The sequence below is a fragment of the Tetrao urogallus genome (genome assembly GCF_951394365.1).
Source record: "Tetrao urogallus genome assembly, chromosome: 5".
Classification (NCBI taxonomy): domain Eukaryota; kingdom Metazoa; phylum Chordata; class Aves; order Galliformes; family Phasianidae; genus Tetrao; species Tetrao urogallus.
Window position 1 is genome coordinate 5359550 of NC_136818.1, and position 18437 is coordinate 5377986.

At 43.6% G+C, this 18437-nt stretch overlaps 1 protein-coding gene across 1 annotated transcript in view; it reads left to right on the plus strand.

Annotated features, from left to right (window-relative positions):
* The window catches only part of LRP8 (LDL receptor related protein 8), a gene marked incomplete at both ends in the record, with an annotated part of 150672 nt that overhangs the window by 74617 nt on the left and 57618 nt on the right, over positions 1-18437 (plus strand). Inside the window, one exon of the mRNA XM_079535977.1 lies at positions 14904-15026. Within this exon, the coding sequence (XP_079392103.1) occupies positions 14904-15026 (123 nt within the window). The remainder of the gene's footprint in view (positions 1-14903; positions 15027-18437) is intronic.

Here is an 18437-nt window from a genome sequence, read left to right on the forward strand (position 1 = left end):
GCAGGGGAAGGTGAAGATCTTTTAATGCCCTTTCTATTTTACTTTTCAGAATGAGGATTTTAATTGATTCTGTCAAGTCTTGCCTGTATTTGTCAGTTTGTAAGAAACTCGTGGTGCTTTTGTTCATTAGTTCCAGTTGGTACAAAAGTTAGTCACATCTCTTTCCAGAGGCATGGTCAGACTGTACTGCTTGACATAAACTTAAAACCTGATTTGAAATGGGATGTGAAGGAGAAGGAACAGTCAAGTGGAGAGACTGAAAGAAGGCTGAGATAAGTTGTGGTATTTATAACCTCACCCAGCCACCAGGTTGCTACAAAGAGGAAAAGAAGGGGAGAGCTATTGGCAGGTTTTGAATATTCTGCTGATTTATGTATTTAGCCCCTTGAAAGCCCTGCATGGTAATTGCACCTGGCTCTCGCTGGGTTATCCACCCAGTGGGCAGCTTCTGACATTAATGAATAGTTGGAAGTGATCTTTTGGGAGGCTGCAGTTATGTACATTCAGATTTTGTATTACTTTTAATGATAACATCTCCATGAAGGAATGATTTAATTGCTGAGCAGATTTGTTCCAAAACCTCTGCTCAGCTCTCCTCGCTCCGGTAATCACAAGTCAGGCCACAGACTGGAGTGGCTGCAGGACTCACAGGAAGGCTGCATGCCTGCTACAGCTGGGCCAGCTCTCCATCATTAAACTGCTGGCTGTCTGGGAGTGGCTCTTGCATGGTCTCACATTACTTTACCTCCAAGCGTTACTGCCCAGCTAGCATCCAGTGAGTTTGATACTTGACTTATGCATTTCACTGAAATGCAAACTATCCAACAGTCATCTAAGCTGTTAGAATGAGAATTTTTACTTAAAAGCTGCACTTTATTCATCTGGTAGAAAGAACTTCACCTTACCAAGGGGAAAGGTGGAGCAGAGCTGTCAGTCTGCATTGCCTTGCTTTGGGTTCTCTGCAGTTGAGCTGCTTGCACTTGATGCTTTTATCAGTAAATCCTCTTGTAGCCAAGCACTTGATGAAGTGTCAGCATAAGTAGGAAAAAAAAAGTGTGTGAAAACTTGAGCAACACCCAAGCAGCGATGCGAGCTGTAGACAGCAGGACTTCTGAGCTGAGTTATGTTTGCTGAAGCTATTTACTGAATTTTTCAGCCTGGTAACATAAGTACCATTGTGGTTTGTATATCAGTGTTTTTGCAGAACGATTTGTGCATCCAGAGTGTTTCCTTAATACTCTTGAGTTTTAAGGCTGCCTTTTGCCAAAGGTAGAAGGAAAATAAAAATATGTATGTATATAATTCTTTTTCTTCCTCTCGCAGGAATAAAGCCATGGAAATGCACAGTCCCAGCACTACTTGTTACTGTGCATCTTTCAGCACCCAGAGCTGCCTGGATTTCCTGCTCAAAAAGTTTTGCCCCAGCGTTGGGACTTGTTTGCAGCTGATATCCAGAACAAGAAAAAGTCAGTGCAGAAGTGATGTTTCCTAGGGAATGAGAGCCCTGAGCCTGGCACTCATGCATTACAAGGCTGAACTTTTGTATGTCTGTGTCTCCTCCTCCTTTTGCTCTGTTTTGTTGCTGCCTCCAGTAACATTTTTCCTGACTATAGTACATTGACTCCTGTGATAGTTTAATAGTTTCTGCTGTTTACACAGTTGTCATTTAAATTGCTGTGATTTAAATTTGCCTGCAGGGTTGGTCAGCGCTGAAGTTTACCGTGGTACCCTAAAGGTAATTTGTATTCTGGCTGCTGGAGTTGTCCTGGTAACAGTTGGGTGACTGGAAACCATTCGTGGAGGGGAAGTTTAATTCTGATATTCCTCACCAGTCTCAGTTCTGGTAGTGACAAACTGGAAGGTGTGTGGTTGTTAGGAATCCTTACCTTGCAGCCACAGAGTCTCATCTGTGCTGTTATTTACAGAAGATTGGAGGAGCATATTGAGCATATAAGCATATAAGCACATAAGGAGCATATAAGATATGGAGGAGCAGAGAGGAAATGATTCCTCTCTGTTCCTTAATTTTGGACGTGTTGAGCTTGGGGATAGTATCTGTCCTGCTAGATGTGGAGTCCTCACTTGTGAATCTCCTTTCTTGCTTCTGATGCTGCTTTTTAGTTTACAGATGTGCTGATGAGCTCAGGGCTTCAGCTCAGTCGCTGTACCGTTATGGGAGCCATGCAGTATTGCCAGTATAAGTCATGTGGCAGACTTGAAGATAATTAAAAAATAAAAATTTATGCAAACTTCTCAGCTTATGGTAAAAAATACCTCTTTTGTTGTACATTTAAAGCTGGACTTAAATAATGTCAATGCACTTAAATAATGTCAATGCACTGTTGCAATATATTATGTCAAAAGAAGCTTGTAGAGCTAATCCGAATCAGTAACTACAGTGCCTTCAGAGCAGATAAGCCTTTTTGCACCAGCTGAGGGCATGGTGCAGGAGTTTGGGTTTTGGGAATTACAGACTGAAATCTGCAGAGCTGCTTCTTCATCATGCAAGAAATGTGTTCTGCTCTTTCCTTTCTTTCCAATGAAAGGAATGTTAGTGAACCACAGGAGAATATGCTCCAAATCCACTGTTGTATTGCTGGAGGAAAGCTGTCAGGCTTTGATAGTGGCTTACTTTCACAGAGGTGTCTCCTTTTTATGTCTCATTGAAGACATAAAGACATAGGTAACCAGTGGCCTCATAAAACAAATAAATTATGAGAAATAAATAGGGAGGGGAAAAAGCATAGTAATCATTGAAAGGGTTATGTGTATGGCTTGGCTTTATGGTACTTGATTTTTCAGCAGTGTTCATGTGAGACTCCTTAAGCAGTAAAAAGTTCATAATTCCATATAACTTTATTTTCCCTTTATTCTCATAAACCACCTTTGGAAATCAGTTCAAAGACCCAGCAGACTTTTGTTATACTTGTCAGTCAGACCTTCAAATTTATGTTCTAAAATGCTTTCTTCCTGCAAAGTCGAGGGAATTGCTGATGAACATGACTACTTAATAATGGTGTAAAAAAAAAAGAAAAAAACAAAAAAAACTCCTGAATGTGGAGCAGCTCTGTCTGCAGCTGGTGCTGCCATATGAGTGGCATGGGGATTGCTTATTAAATGAGTTAAACTACGTTTCCTCACCTCAGGGTTTGCTTTTGGCTGAAGCCCAACTCATTACTGCTGTCTCACCACAAATCCCTAATGATGCCCTGCCCTGGACTGAAAGGCAAGGTGCTCCAGCCACCCCGCCTGCTTGCACTTGGCTGGAAGGAGCTTTGGTTTCTACATCCATAAAAAACCCTCTTTATCAACTTGTACCTGCACAAAGAAGGATTGTGTTTGGAAGCAGCAGTTGGATTCTTCTTTGTCTGTGCCTTCCTGCAACATCACCTTGCGCTCCCCTTCCAGCGCATTTTGCTGCTCCTTTGTCGCCTCCTGCACATTTCCATGGCAGTGATCGCAAGGCAGACGAGAGCAGGACTGACTGCACAGAGCTGTGTGAATTCCAGTGAGTGCATCCCATGGCTTCCAACCCCTGGAAGCTGTAAATAATGTATTTTAATTAATGGGTTACCAGGAGCTTTGGAGAAAATGAGGTTGGACCAAGAAAACTCTGTAGTGACCAGAGCATGCATGCACTTTGTCAGGCTGCTGGTTGTTCATATCATGTTAATCAAATGCTTTAGCTAAAGGCTTTAGCTCATGCCATCCTCACGTGGGTACTGCTGCTATCTGTGAGGTATGGAGCAATGCTGGATGGCAGTTACAGAAGGGGGGACTTTGAGGGTTGTGTCCAGGGCTGCTACTTCAAAGTCACACAAATCACAAGGTTTCCTGTATTGTAGTTCTTTGTGTGATTCTTGTGGTTTGGCTTTTAGGTTTTCTGCATGTTCAGGGCAATCAGCAGTGAACAAGAAGCCTTTCATTCCTGTCCCATGCTGGATGAGCTGTAGGGTAAGAAGCAGAGGGAGAAGCTTCTTGTCCTTTCCTCATCAGCATCTCCCAGCACAAGCAGGGCTGAGATGCTTTGTCTCTTTGCCTCAGTTTCCCGCCATGTGCAGTGCAGTTCATGGAGCTACCCTGAGGCACCCCGGGGTTGTGGTGAGGAGATATGGAGGAGACAGGAGCTGCTCAGTGAGGGGGGCACCCAGCACCTCACCCAGGTGCCATGCTGTGCAGCTCAGAGCCTCATCAGTGGTCTGCTCGCCACTCCCCCATCACCTCCGCTCACAGCAGCTCGAGGGTAGGGGGAAACATGCCTACTGAAAGCACTGCCACTGGTTCCACCATCTGCTTCTGCTGAATTAACTTTCCTGACTAATTGCATGTGTGATGCTGTACCACATGGTAGCTTTGTTCTACCCATCAAAAGACAAAGCCTTTTTGTGTTTGCTGTGGACCTCTGAACCAAGCTTGCCGTGGAGGGCCCTGTCAGCATGACACAGTAGCTGTTGATGTCTTCTTGCCTTATGATTAGAGAGCTCCGAATAAGTAAGCGTGGTCATACTTGTTAACAGGTTAAAGTGTATTGTTGCATGCATCATAATTCCCATGTTGTGCCCATTCATCTCCTATCCCCAGGGTACTGGTGCTTCGTGTGGCAGTGCACAAAGGCGTTTGACAGCAGATGATGACGGGTGAAGAGGTTGGTGCTCAAATGGAGGGTTGGCATGACCGCTGCCCAGCTCCTAACCTGACCACCTCACTTCACGTAGTGTCAGAGCCCGCCCAGCTCCTAACCTGACCACCTCACTTCACGTAGTGTCAGAGCCCGCCTGCTCCTGCTTCCTGGCAGAATATTAACAGACGTTTGTTTGGCACCGTTCCGCTGTAACAGACTTGGATCAGAGGATGAACCTGCTGTTCAGTCTGAAATGATGCTGGCTTTGGAGACGTTTTTGAAAATGCTTTTGTGTTCAGTTCCTTACAGTTCCCAGAGCCCTAATTCAGTGGCCTTAAGAAGTAGGATTCCTGGAAAATTAGTCATCTGGAGTCTCAGATGCACTTCATGTCTTCTTCAGCACAGAGCTAAAGAAAAGGTGTCTGCACATGTACATGCACCGTGGGCACCCACAGACATCTGTGGCTCTGGGCTAGCTAAATATTAAGAAGCAGGGCCTTATTTTTTAATTTTTTTCATCATCTTGGACACTCCTGGTGAGTTGCTGCGCAATCAATTCAGTTCAAGCTCTTATACCTACTTGGACTCGATCCTTGTGTGTCTCTTCCAACATGATTCTATGATTCCCATTGCAACAGCATAAATAATGCTTTCCAGTAAGGTATAGTATAACATGCATTTTTTCAATAGCAGACAAAATCTTCAAAAAGATGCCCACTCCTTTCATTGTTGTTGACTCCTTATTCTTCCAAGATTGTGCCCTATGTATTTAAATCGTAGTACTGTAGCCTTCCTGAAGGGTAAAACGTGGTCTGTGGGTTTTCTTAACTGCACAGAGTATTTGTTGTATTCTTTGCCATGCAGCTTGATTAAAGTAGAAAGAGAAGAAAAGGAGCAGTGATCCAATGTTAAGTAGCTAGAGAATGTCTAGTAAGTAAACACAGCCGAAGCAAGCAGATTAACTACTTTATTTCTCCTGCTGTTGGATACAAAGCAACATGATCAGGTGTGTTGCCATAGGTGTCACTCCCTCATCAGAGCATCCCGTGTTGCATCTCCCTCCCAGCTACCCACACCCTGCACAGAGGCAGCAATGCTCTGTTATCATGTCTCCTCACTTTCTTTGCTACAAACAGAAGAGATGACTTCACAACTGAGAGGGTTGAGTCTGAGTATTGGATTTAGATCATTTATTTGACTTCTGAAGAGTCTATACTTTTTCTTTCTTTTAGTGTTATGGTCTGCACTGAATTCTGCTGGATTTTCAGCGTGTCATTAGCTCCAGATAATTTATATTACAGATTAGAGATATGTGGGCTGTTAGCAATTAACACATTTTGGGAATGTACAATACTTATGCATAGGCGTGTTGTATGGATGTTTTACTGCGCTTGCAAACACAGAGCTTGCAGGTGTAAATATCAGGTTACTGTTTTTCCACACATTAACAGTATGCATCCTGGACTCAGGCCAACTTTTGAAAATCAAGGCTTAAATAGGACGTATATTGTATTTTCAGGCTGAGCTGCAGGGGAAGGGGCTTTCCCTGAAATTGTTGCCACCTCATGCAGGTGCAAACTCCAAAAATGAAGTGGCAAACGTGCAGCAAGGACTTGAAGAACCCCAGGAATATCTCACACAGGTTTCAACCCCAAAGACAGCATACTGTGCAGCTGCAGTGAGAGCATGGCAGGGCATTTGTCATAGCTCTGAGTCTGGGACTTGTGGATGTACCTCCCTCAAGCAAACATGAGCACAAAATTCTGCTGAAACTGCTGTGTTTTGTTTTGGTGTACTTCATCCTTACAGCTGTCTATTTCATTCAAGCACTGAGAAGTTTAAGGTTGTGTCCACGCTGTGAAAGGCAACTGCTGCAACTCAGCATCTTCCATATGAACTGCAGTGCTGTAATGCTTTAATGCAACAGCATAGCCCAGGTAAGAAGCAGCCCTTCAGGCTCTGGGATATGTTTTTCACCATCTTCTCAACTGGTCTTGGAGATTTTTTCACCAGCCTGTTGAAAAAGGAATAATTCTTAATCATATCAAATGGAGCAGAGAGCTAAATAATGACCTTACAGAGAGGCCCTCCTTTTTTCTTTCCAGTCCTCCATATTCCTTAGTGAAGGGATCTGCATTCACACATCTTTAGCCTTCTTTTCTGAGGACAAATGCAACCTCAGAGCACAGCTCTTCTGTTTCCCTGGTACCTGTCTGATTGATGAGGTATAGGTGTGTTTCTAAGTGGGAATGAAAACGCCTCTGTGGACATAATGCATTTTTCTTCTTAGTACTTCTTAGCAGAAGTAGCCTCAGTGTGTTTTGCCCCTGGGAAGCCCAGCCCTTTTTTCATCAGTGGATTGATAGTTTAACCTCTTCATGAAAACCAATAGCCATTAATAATTAGGGGATATCAGGGGCTTGAATGCAGCATGGGGTCAGTGTGGTGGAAAAGTCCCACGCTGGTGATTGCTCCCAAGCTTGAGTCTGGGGAGTTTTGCACTGTTTCTGCCTTTCTGTTTTCCTATATCTGTGACCACCCTGTCAAACAGAAATATTTATTGGTGTCTCCTTGAGGCCCATAACTTAGGCTGAGGGCTGTAAAACCTGCATTCAAAACACACATCATAGGGTGTCATAAAAACATCTGCGTCCAATTTTGCACAGAGATCACTGAGGCCAATAATTATTCATGGACTTTGGTGGTTTTTCTTCGGGGTGTAGAACATGGCCCCTAGTGTTTAATTCCCAGAAACAGAAAGACAAAATAACGTGCAATGGCTCTTGGGGAGATGGCAGACACTCTTCATTGTGAAATAACATACACGTAGGTGCCACCCAAGATCTCGTGTCTTGCAGCAGCGTCTTGCTGCTCGTTAAAAGAAAGCAAAACAAAACCCAAAGCAGACAGACAGAGCTGGCAATTCTGTCAGCAAAAGGCAGTGTGGATGAGCTTTACTTGAAAAATATTTAAAAAACAAAGTGTTAGGTTGGAGCGTACCAAATTGAGGATGCTGGAGAAGGAAAATCTGTCCCCCCTAAGCCCCCAGCAAAAGCATGGTTTTCCAATTTGCAGGTAGAGTGAGGGGGGAGTGGGGAGAGGCTGGTAGCTGATTCTTGTTTGCCTTTTTTCCTTTTAAACCCTAGAGACTTGAAGACTAAGGTGATGTGGGCTCCTGAAGAATAGCAATGAGAAAACTGTCAGAAAACTTCTTTTTATGCAGCTTAAAAGATCACTGGTGCTTTGCACGTGAATCTGAAGGAAAAAAACAAAACATAGCTGAAGGAAAATCTGAGGGAGCAGATGTTCCTGTGGAGTGTGGCAGTGCCAGGGGTCTCTGCTGGGGTTGTTCCCAGCTGCAAAGCTCGCCCAGATGAAGCCAGAGCCCTCCTGAAGCCTTCAAGCTCCCAAGGAGAGCTTGCATACCCCACATGTGTGGTGCAGATGTCTGGGGAGCACACCCGTTTGTGTGTTGTTTTGTCCTTGAAATCTTTTCTGGAATTACAATCAAAAGGGATCGTTGCTTTTTTTATCACTGGTGAAACAGTTTGTATGGATAAATGCTGCATTCAGTAGGCCAACTTGTGTATCTGGAAAGGAACAGAGCAACTTCTGAGCATACAGCCCCTTCTTAATGTCTGAAATAGCAGAGCAACCTGAGGAAAGGGAAAAGATTTCCCTTGGGTTTTGCCTTGATGACAGCAATGAAATCATATGTTTGTTTGTTGATATCACTTTAATTTCATGCATGAGGACAAAATGCAGTTGTAGGATTCTGTGTTTTCCATAGCTTTTCACAGATTCCTGTTACATGCATTAAACTCAGTGCTGAATGTGGAAATGTATTTAAATAATTTGAAATTGAGGATGTACATATTACCATTTAAAACGCACAGAGTTGGATACCTTTGATACCAATGCAAACCCCAGGTGATGTCTGTCTTAATTTATTCGATCTGATTTAATTGATCAGAGAGGCCGGTTTAGTCTCGAGAGCTGCACATCTGTTGCAGTGGCTGGAACCTGGCATCAAGGAGCTCCTGTCAGTGGGTCACTGCTTGCTGAGGTGGGTTCAAGGGTTGTGGGGAGAAGACATTTAAATGTGTTTCATGTGAGATATCAAAGGGAATGTAGTCTGTGTCTGAGCACCACCCGTTTGAGGTGATCTCATTCATCTTACTTTATAAATGTAACTGCCTGCTGAGATGGCAGCATCAAAAAAAGTGGCCGGATTCAGAGCCTGGTTAAATATTCCCTTTCATTACTTCAAGGTGTCTTTAGTTGTCTGAAAACTAAAAGGATCCGACAGCCCACATCTATGAGGATATCCTGACATTTCAACTCTCGATCTTATGCCATTTTGTAGCTGCAAACGTACATGTTCCTGGGATTTCCCATGCTGAGGAGCTGGCAGAAAGACCAGCTGAGTGAGCCTGGGCTGCTTGCAGCCAACCCCATAGCTGATGCCAGTGGTGTTGGGCAGGACGAGGCAGTTGTTTGCCCACCTGCTGCCATGGGAGGCCACAACTTGGTGGATTGCCATACTCATCTTGTGCTTCCTTTTTTTTGAAACCAGTGCCACGTTAGTCTACAGAGCTTGAGAGTATTCAGGTCACAACACTAAGATGCAGGTTAGGATCTTCAAATCTCTTCAAAAAGTAAGACATCACTTGGGTATTTAACATGGTCATACGGTTTGGGATCAATCTTTTTTTCTTTTTTTGTGCTTGGGGTACAGAAAAGGTTTGCAGTGAGCTCAATTTCACGTGTAGATTTAAAAAAACTCAGATTCCTATTTGAGAGCATCATCTGCGTTGTCATGTGGCTGTGTTTGCAGCCAGGAGTGGACCGAGTTATAAACTGAAGATGTCTGCTTGCTGTTAAGTGTTGGACAATCTCTCTCAAGCTTGATACCTTTCTCTTGGTAAGCAGAAAACAACGTAGGGGCAAGTAGATGGTTCAGCTGGGCTGAATTTCTCTCAGTTTGAGACCATTCAGAATAGCTGAGTGAGCCCTAACAAGGAGGTCTGTCCTGGGCAGAGCTGTGTGGCTGTCACAGTACAGGCTGGTGCCTCGGGACTAAGCTGAGCGCCTGAACTCATGTGATGCTGCTTTTCTTCTCACGTGGAGTCTTGTCAGTGTCTCTGGTATACCAGAGATCAAAGTTGCCATTGAAGTTTTGCAGCGTGAAATGAAACCTGTTTCATGAATTTCAATTTCTCTTTCTGGCCTACCACCCCCTTCCCCTTCTCACATCCTGCAGGGTTAGGTATTTTAGTCTCTCAAAATTTTCATTTTATGCCCTTTTATTCTACTTTTACAGCTGCTTGGGTGAAATGGTTTTCTCCTAGCAGGCTGAATGTAGTTGCAGGTGAGATCAGATAGCAGTCGATGGGCAGCCTGCTGCTGATTCAGAAGTAAAATAGGATTCATATGAGGGCAGCAGAACAAGTGAAACTAAGATTGTAGTGTCTGGGTGTTCTGGTTGTTTTAATCTTGTTGAAGACCCCTGCAACAGCCTGTACTGCAGGATGGCAGCACCACTGCAGCCTTGCCTGGCCAGTGGGCAGAGGCCTTTCTCTGTCCTCCTTCTGTGGGGCTGTAGTTTTGACTGTTCTCTGTTCAGCTGCTGATTGTATGGGATGTGTAGGATTAGACTCTTCACATCTTGCTCCCCGTCTTTTCGGATCTGGTGGAAACTGGCTGGCTGCTTGTGAGGTGGTAAAGGCGCATCTCAGTCTGCAGGTCTCTTTGGCTTAGCACGCTCCTTAGGCTGGCTGTGGATTAGAATTGAATCACAGAGGGCTTGCTGTCTAAGATGAAGCATAAAAGATGTTCCTGTCCCAGAAAGCTTCTGGAACCGAAGCACAAAGTGAAGTGACTGAGGGCTTCAGGTAAAGGAGAGATTTGGATCTTAACAGTAAGATGATGGAAGTACAAATCTTGGACCTCTTAAATTAGTTTCAGTTACCTGATTGGTTTTAATGTCTGGGATTTGACACATCAGGTAATTTTGAAATTGGAAGTTGATTGTAGAGCATCCAGTCCCTTCTCGTTGCCAGTACTTGTTCCTTTTCCTTTCAGCATGCATTTCTTTCTTCCTATCTAATTATACATATCCCCAGTGACTGCTTCTTTTTTGATACCCTCAGTAAATGTTCATATTCTAAACCAGTCGCCTCAAGTTCTGCTGCTTATTTGCTCTGGGGATGAACCCTGACTCCTCACCTTCAATTTGGGATAAGGGATGCGAGTAATGGAAAACAGAAGGACATTTTTTACAAAATGAGGGACTGTGCTGGTCTGGTGTAATTTAGTTTAAAATTCAGAGCATTCGTTTGTGTTTCTGTCATGGCTTTATTCCCTCTCTTGTCTGTTTTACTGGGAGAAGAGAAGCAGGAATGAATTCCTTTCTAACCAAGCTTTGGAAATTTGCCCAAACCAGTGCTCAGCCCCTTGGGAATCAGCCCTGTGGCTGCACAGGAGTTAACTTCTACGCTGGAACTCCTTTTGTATCTGCCCAGCTACTGATGTGAAAAAGGAAAAGCAGGTACCAAAGGCAAATGGAGCAAGAGCCAAAAGAAATGCAGTCTCTTTGGTGTCACTCCTGTATCCAAGCAGGGAAGAAGATGAAAGGCTGTGTGTATGCTTCAGTAGCCTTCTCTCTGCTTGTTCCAGGTATCATTTTGCCCCCCGAGGAGCAGAGGCACAGGGAAGCTGTGACTAGTTACTCTTGTTTGCTTATGTTCATTTGGAAGAGATGTGAGCAGAGCTGCCTGTGCTGCTTACGGCAAAGGAAATAGGTCTCAGGGGAACAATTAATTCTGCTTGGCTATTTCTGAGCCAGGTGAAACCATAGAAGGAACCTGTGTCCTCCCCACTGTCTGAAAGGGAGGTATTTATTTATTTTACTTTTTAATGCACCGCTGACAATTTATGGTGTGGGCCTGAATGAATTTTTAATGGAGAATTGATGGAAGAAAGGTGTATAACATGGGAGATTAATAGAAGAGGTTATTGGACTTGAAAAAGAAAAGGAGGAAAGTGACAGAGAGCTGATATATTAATTAACTTCTCCCTGCCTGTGCCGTGATTGCACAGACACAAGGATTGAGTGCCAGAAGGGGAATCTGGTTGAAAACAAAGCGATTCCAGTCTTGCGTTAGTGGTGAAATGACAGGACTTCCGTATTCTTGCAGCTTGAATAATCCGGGCTGCTGTTTGCAACACAAAGCAGAGCATATTTTAAGTAAGGCGTTCTGCAGAGCCATGACCCAATGTGTTGGATAATAAGAATAATAATGATACATTATTTAAAATATAAATAATAAGAAACAGCAAAATAAGAAATGGTAGATGTAAATATAATAATCATAGAATGGTTTAAGGCTTCTGCCCCTCAGCCTGCTGCTTTAAGTGATCAGGCAGTTCAGATTCAAACAAAGGACCAAATGTGCTTTTATCTTGCTGATGTATCAGGCAGGGGATTGTGGGACCCTTGGGTGGGCGTGTGGGCAGGGTCCCCTTTCTCTGCTGCTGGGTGGTTGGGCACAGCTTTGCCTTGCAAAGAAGGGCTCTGCTCCTGGAGCGCATTAACACCCTCAAAGGATGCCTGTGAATGTCAGCAATGCGTTTCTCTCCCTTTTGTGAATCCTGGCAATCTATTAATTGTGCTGCCCAAGAGCAGTGTCGGGGGAACAAAGCAATCAGTGCTACCATCTGCTGTGAGCAGGCTGGCCGTGCTGCAGGCTGGGAGGGCTGCCTGTTACCCTCCTGTCTGTTGCTGACCCCTCGCTTGTGTCTGCACGTCCTGGAAATAAGTGGTCGGAGTGTCAGACTGATGGAGAAAGAGTAGGTTGGGTGAAGGTGGAAAGGTCACAGTCTCTTGGGAATGAGCCAAGGACCAGAGATTTCTGATGGAAGCAAGACATGATGATTCTGAGAGAGCTTGTATTATACTAAACCAGTTTTAAAAATGAAACATCTCATATCTCCAGTGTTACACTTGTCACTGTTTCAGGAAAAATACACAGTTGTTTCATTTGGGGGTGCTGCAGTTTTCCTCTAACCTCAACTGCTGAGCTTCAGGTTGGCAGCAGGCAGGGAAATGCTGTGATTTTGCTTATGCACTCGTATACCATCAGCATCTGGTATGAGCTTCTGACCATTACATGCAAGCTTAGTTTAGTTAATCTGATGTAATAAATACATCAGAAGTGACCCGTGATAGCCAGCTGCACAAGTGTTGAGGAGCAGGTCTGTTCCCTCTGATAATGGACGTGCAATATCCTTGGAAGATCAGACTGGGTTCCTTTTGTCGCTCGTCTCTTGTAAAGCAGTTGGCCTCTGTGGTTTTTCTTTATATTTGTTCATAATATTTGGTTCTAAATGACCGAAGGGCAAATTGTCCATTTGATTCAGAACATGGCTCATTTAGCAGTGGAAAGGGGGGAATAAATGCATATTCTCTTTATGAAGTGCATCCTGAGAGGTTGTACAGCTGCTTACTGGTGTGTTGTGGTGTTTTCCTGCTCAATCACAGAATCACAGAATTGTAGGGGTTGGAAGGGACCTCCAGAGATCATCGAGTCCAACCCCCCTGCCAAAGCAGGTTCCCTACAGCAGGTCGCACAGGTTGGCATCCAGGCAGGTCTTGAACATCTCCAGAGAAGGAGACTCCACCACCTCCCTGGGCAGCCTGTTCCAGTGCTCCGTCACCTCACTGTACAGAAGTTCTTGCGCATGTTTGTGCGGAACTTCCTATGCTGCAGTTTCCAGCCGTTTCCCCTTGTCCTGTCTCCACTCACCACTGAAAACAGTCTGGCCTCGCCATTCTGCCCCCCACACCGTAGATATTTATAGACCTGGATCAGGTCCCCTCTCAGTCTTCTCTTCTCAAGGCTGAACAGACCCAGTTCACTCAGCCTTTCCTCATAGGAGAGATGCTACAGGCCCTCAATGCTTGTTCAGGGAAGCTGTGTGTCTCACGTTAGGACATGAATGCTTGGTTTCTGCCATGACAACCTCCCCAGTACCTCATGCAGCAATGACCCTCTTCCTGCATAGGTCATGGGCTTGTAAGCTTGTGCTTATGTAAGAAAAAATAAGAAAAAGTCAGATCAAGTCGTTTTTAATGCTTTGAAGATGTCTGCTGGAAGAAATGCTGATGAAGCCATAATGTGTACATATGACTTACATTGAGTAGTAGGTACCAAGCACGAGCCTCCCTGTGCAATCAGTTAAGCAGTGGAGCAGATTGCACAGGGAGGTCATGCTGTCTCCATCCTGAGATCGAGATGTTTAAAGCAGACTGAGTGAAGCCATGAGTTACCTGGTCTGGCCAGGTCTTGAGGAGGAGGCTGGACATGGCCTCCAGGTGTCCTTTAATGCCCGAATGTTCTTGTGATCCTATTATATTGTGAGCAGCTTTGCAGAAGGGAAGAAACAAATCTCCTTGCCACCACCTCCTATATGAATTGGTTGGTCAGCTGACCTGCTCTTCAATTGTATTCCTTGTAGAAAAGCCACACCATTGGAAAAGGCAGTGACTTGTGATCACGTACACACTGATGCCAAGGACTGAACAGGCCAGATTGTAGACTGCTTTCTTTCTGCTGCAGTGCAGTAATGCTGATGTATATGAAAGGCACTGAGTGTGCTGCACCAGCAGCACAGTGGAATAGACCCATTAATTGCTTGAGCCTCCTGCCTTGCGTCTTTTTCAAGCCCTAGATTAATGCAAGCAAAGCAAAGAGTGTTGAGTGGTTGACATTTAATGAAATGATGTTTATTGTCTGGAGGAGTGCTTTATGATCATCTAATAGGGTGACAGATGTACTAAAAAAAGCCATGATAGACTGTGTGGATAAAAACATTGTTAGATCGTAGTACTCCAAAGACAAGACTTGTCTTACTTGTCTGTAAATCATGCAGCACACTTTCAGTTCCATGTAAGCAGCAGTGTTTTGTAGTAAACCCCAGATCCTTATTTTGATAAAGAGCATCCCTATTTTTACATATTTATTTATTTATTTATTTTACTGTCTGAAATAAAATATACAAGAGTAGATCCATTTTGAATAATTGAGGAATAAAAGTTTTAGAGAAAAGGAACACCCGATACCTGAGTGTTTCTGTCATGGAGAAGCAAAGCTGAATGTGAGATGAATTCTCTTGATGTGGGGAAATCAAGTGTTGTCCTTCATGGGATTGGATGCCGTGAAGGTGATCTGTTGTGCTTATATTCACATCCAGTTCTGTTTGTTTTTTTCTTTTCCTGCAGCAAAGAAAACTTGTGCTGAGTCGGATTTTGCTTGTGACAACGGCCACTGCATCCCAGATAGGTGGAAGTGTGACGGCGAAGAAGAATGTTCTGATGGGTCAGATGAATCAGAAGCAGCATGCAGTGAGTAGCACAGACAAGTGGTGTTTCTCAGACATGTCTTCTTGTCAAAGCATGGAGTGCTAAGAAACGGAAGGTGTTATTCTTAACACTCACAGGATGATGTTTAAACTTCAGCTTTTGTTGTAACAGAAATTAAACACACAAAAGATTCAGGTCATTTGAATCAGATGGTGTCCAAATGTTCCCGTATACCAGTTTTCCAGACAGTGATACGGATAGAACTATACAAGGTGTATTTCTGTCTGAAACAGGAAACATTTCTAGCACTACTGCAGTTTGCATAGTTTCAGGGCTCGTGATCAGCAGTGATGCATTAAGATTCCTGATCAGTCTTCTCACAAAAGAGAAAGCTTTTAAGAAGCAGGAGTCCAAGGGGAATCAGAAGCTATTATTTAGCACTACACCCACAAGGTGTACTGTTGCTCCCCGGCTTCCTAGTGTGTGAGGCTGCACCAGCAATCATGTAAGGTCTGAATCAAGTACTATCAAATCTGTGTGCCTGGGGTCAGGCCTTTGCAAACTGCGATGTGCAGCATTTTGCATGGGGTAGCATCTTAGGATTCTTCACTGCAGACAGCACTTCTGTCACTACAGCTGAACTTTCCAATTCCTAGGGCATTGCTCCGTGTTATTATTTCTTATTTTAGTTTTTGCCTTGGAGAACAAGTGAAGAAAAACATAACAGACAAAAGATGAGCAGTGTAAAATGACTAAAGCTGAGAGTAAATATAACAGATGATCAGTACAGACAACACCTTTTAAAAATATATTGATAGAGTAAGTAAAAGGACATGCTTGATTTCCATAGTGCATGTAACGTTTTCGCTGTTTGAGGACCTCTGTCCATGCTCTGTTAGCACAGAACTGTGAAGGTCTGATGCTGAGTTGAAGGGAATCCCAAGAACACCGTAATGAAAACACTAGCTTGCTTACATCTGCAGATTTGTTCTTGGGCAGACCAAGAAACTTATACAAGCCATTCTATTGAATTTCCAGTCATGTACTTCACAAATATATTCCCATGAGTCAGAAACAGTGCTGGAGGAAGTGTTTTATTGGCACATAGAGGGCTTCACAAATAACCAGGCTTTTATTTTTAATCCTAGTACCTGTTCTACCTTCTCCCTCCCTAATTAAGAAAGATAAATAAGCTTATCTTTTGCATAAAATGAATGGAATATTTTTTGCAGCCATATACTGGCTTCAGAAAAACTTACTTCAGTGACTGCATTCGCATATTTATGTACTATAAGTGTTGGTCTTTCACCCTGCATCCGCCTTAGTCAAAAGCTATCTTATTAATGCTCCTTCTGCTACCTGATTGTGCGGAGGGGGGCTGCATAACTAAGCAGCTTCATTCCCTGGTGTTGCTGTCTGTAAATCTCTTGGCAGAGGGCATAGCATGAGAGGATACGGACCATGCAGCTCTTAGTTCCCTGGTGATTTTTCTTGATCATCTTCCGTTCCTCCCATTTCTCCCCACTTACGTTATCTCTCTGGGGAAATCATCTTTAAAACTTAAGTATTGTAAAGGACGCTTGACCTGAGCCTTTGACTGGTACAATATGGGGCTGCCGTCCTGAGAGGAAAGTCATTTGTTCAGTTTAGCGTGATTTTCTGCTTGAAACCTACTAAGAAACTGAAGTCTACGTTTCTGCAGTGGTTCTTCTCTTCAGGTAGTATCAGGGAAATAATGGCCCTTGAAATGTCTCCCTGCTGCTAATGGGAGCAGGACAGTGTCACCTTGACACAGGCAGAAATCTGTTCCAGTTCTGCAGTGTGCTGTGACAGGTCAATCAGGAATTCATTGTGGAAGTGACAGTGCCTGTGTGGACTAATTCTTGACTTGGCCTTTTTTTATTTTTAGTACAAGAGTTTTGAAAACAGGTCAGAGACTGTGGCATGTAATTATGGCCTATAACTGCAGCATTTCTATTCACAGAAGATAACATCCATATCTGTCAGTCAGGAAGGGTCTCTTGGCTTCCAGAAGCAATTTGCATGAGTGAGTGCTTTTCTCTGTTGAAACCAGAAACTTCTGATGCTCTAGCCCTCTCTGTTACGGGTAAAGTGTCCTCTTAGGACTTTGTTCTTGCGTATTTTTCACATCTGGATCAAGGTGGTCCTGAGCCACAATCCCAGTTTCCAACAACAGAAAATAAAGGTGACTTTTCATAGCAGGACTTCCAGCACACATTGAACTGCTCTGATTCGTGCCTTCGTACCGTGTAGCTGGCTGCATTGTTGGAGTGCCCGGTTAAGGCTAGTTTTAATTTTAATTCCGTGCTTTCTAATATGTAGCTGTCTCAGCACAATATGTTTAACTTTTGTAACAAGTTTATGTGGTAGATGCAAGATCTTCATGTCTCAAAGTTTATAGGATGCCCAGTACAAGCTTATGCCTGACTTGCGGCTGGCTCTCTGGACAAGTTGATATTTCTTTCTATACCAGTTCAAAGCTTGCCTTCTAATCTTAAAAAAAAATCTGCAAGTAGAATTTTGGAACTTTACTTCTTTTATGGGATTATTCAGATTTGAGGTTCACACTTAATCAGATGAAGATCAAGTAGTTTTAATCCTATGGCTGTTGATAGCTATAGGCTTTAATTTGCATGGTAAGGCCATTCTTCCCAGATGTTTTGTATCCTTGTCAAACTATGTGTCATCTCAGAGGCTGATCCGATCTGCTCTTAAGGAACCAGAATCAGCCCGATGATGCATAAGCACTGTCCTGGTTGTGGGATTAATTCACATATGTTTGCAACTCTTCCTGTTGCCACTCTTCAAGGCAGCAGTGAACGATAAACCTGGCAGATTGTTAAACAAAAAACTGGAGCATGTTGCTTTATTTTTAGTGTATACCCCCAAAGTAAAAGCCCAAACTGTTTGTATGTGTAAATGCCATACCAGACAAGGAAAAAGCTGTAATTACAGACAGAAAATCTAGTGAGAGTCAGAGTGTATAGTGGGACGTTTTGTAAGACTTTTCCTAGAAGTTCTCTCCCAGCAGTCCTTGATGTTTTTTTAAATTTATTTATTTTTTCCTCCATCTGGTGAGAAGTAACTGCAGGCCATTGTGACTGTCTCACTTTCCTGTGTGGAAATGCAGCACAGCCTTTGGAGGAGAATGCACTGTGGACTTTCCCTAAGGAAGAGTTGGGATGGGAAATGGAGATTTCTCACCTCTGGCAAGATCAAACTACTTTATAAAATCAATTGCTTTCGGACAGGTCACATAATTACCAGCATCTCTGCCAGGTTCCAGAGCTTTTCCTCAATTAACGTAACACTGGGACATAGGCTATAGTCCATTTGAGATATGGAGGTTCAGAGCATTGATAATGCTGAATGTTGCACTTGAGGAGTATTTCCAGCTTGGAAAGAGATCCAAAGCACCTAGCCATATGCTAA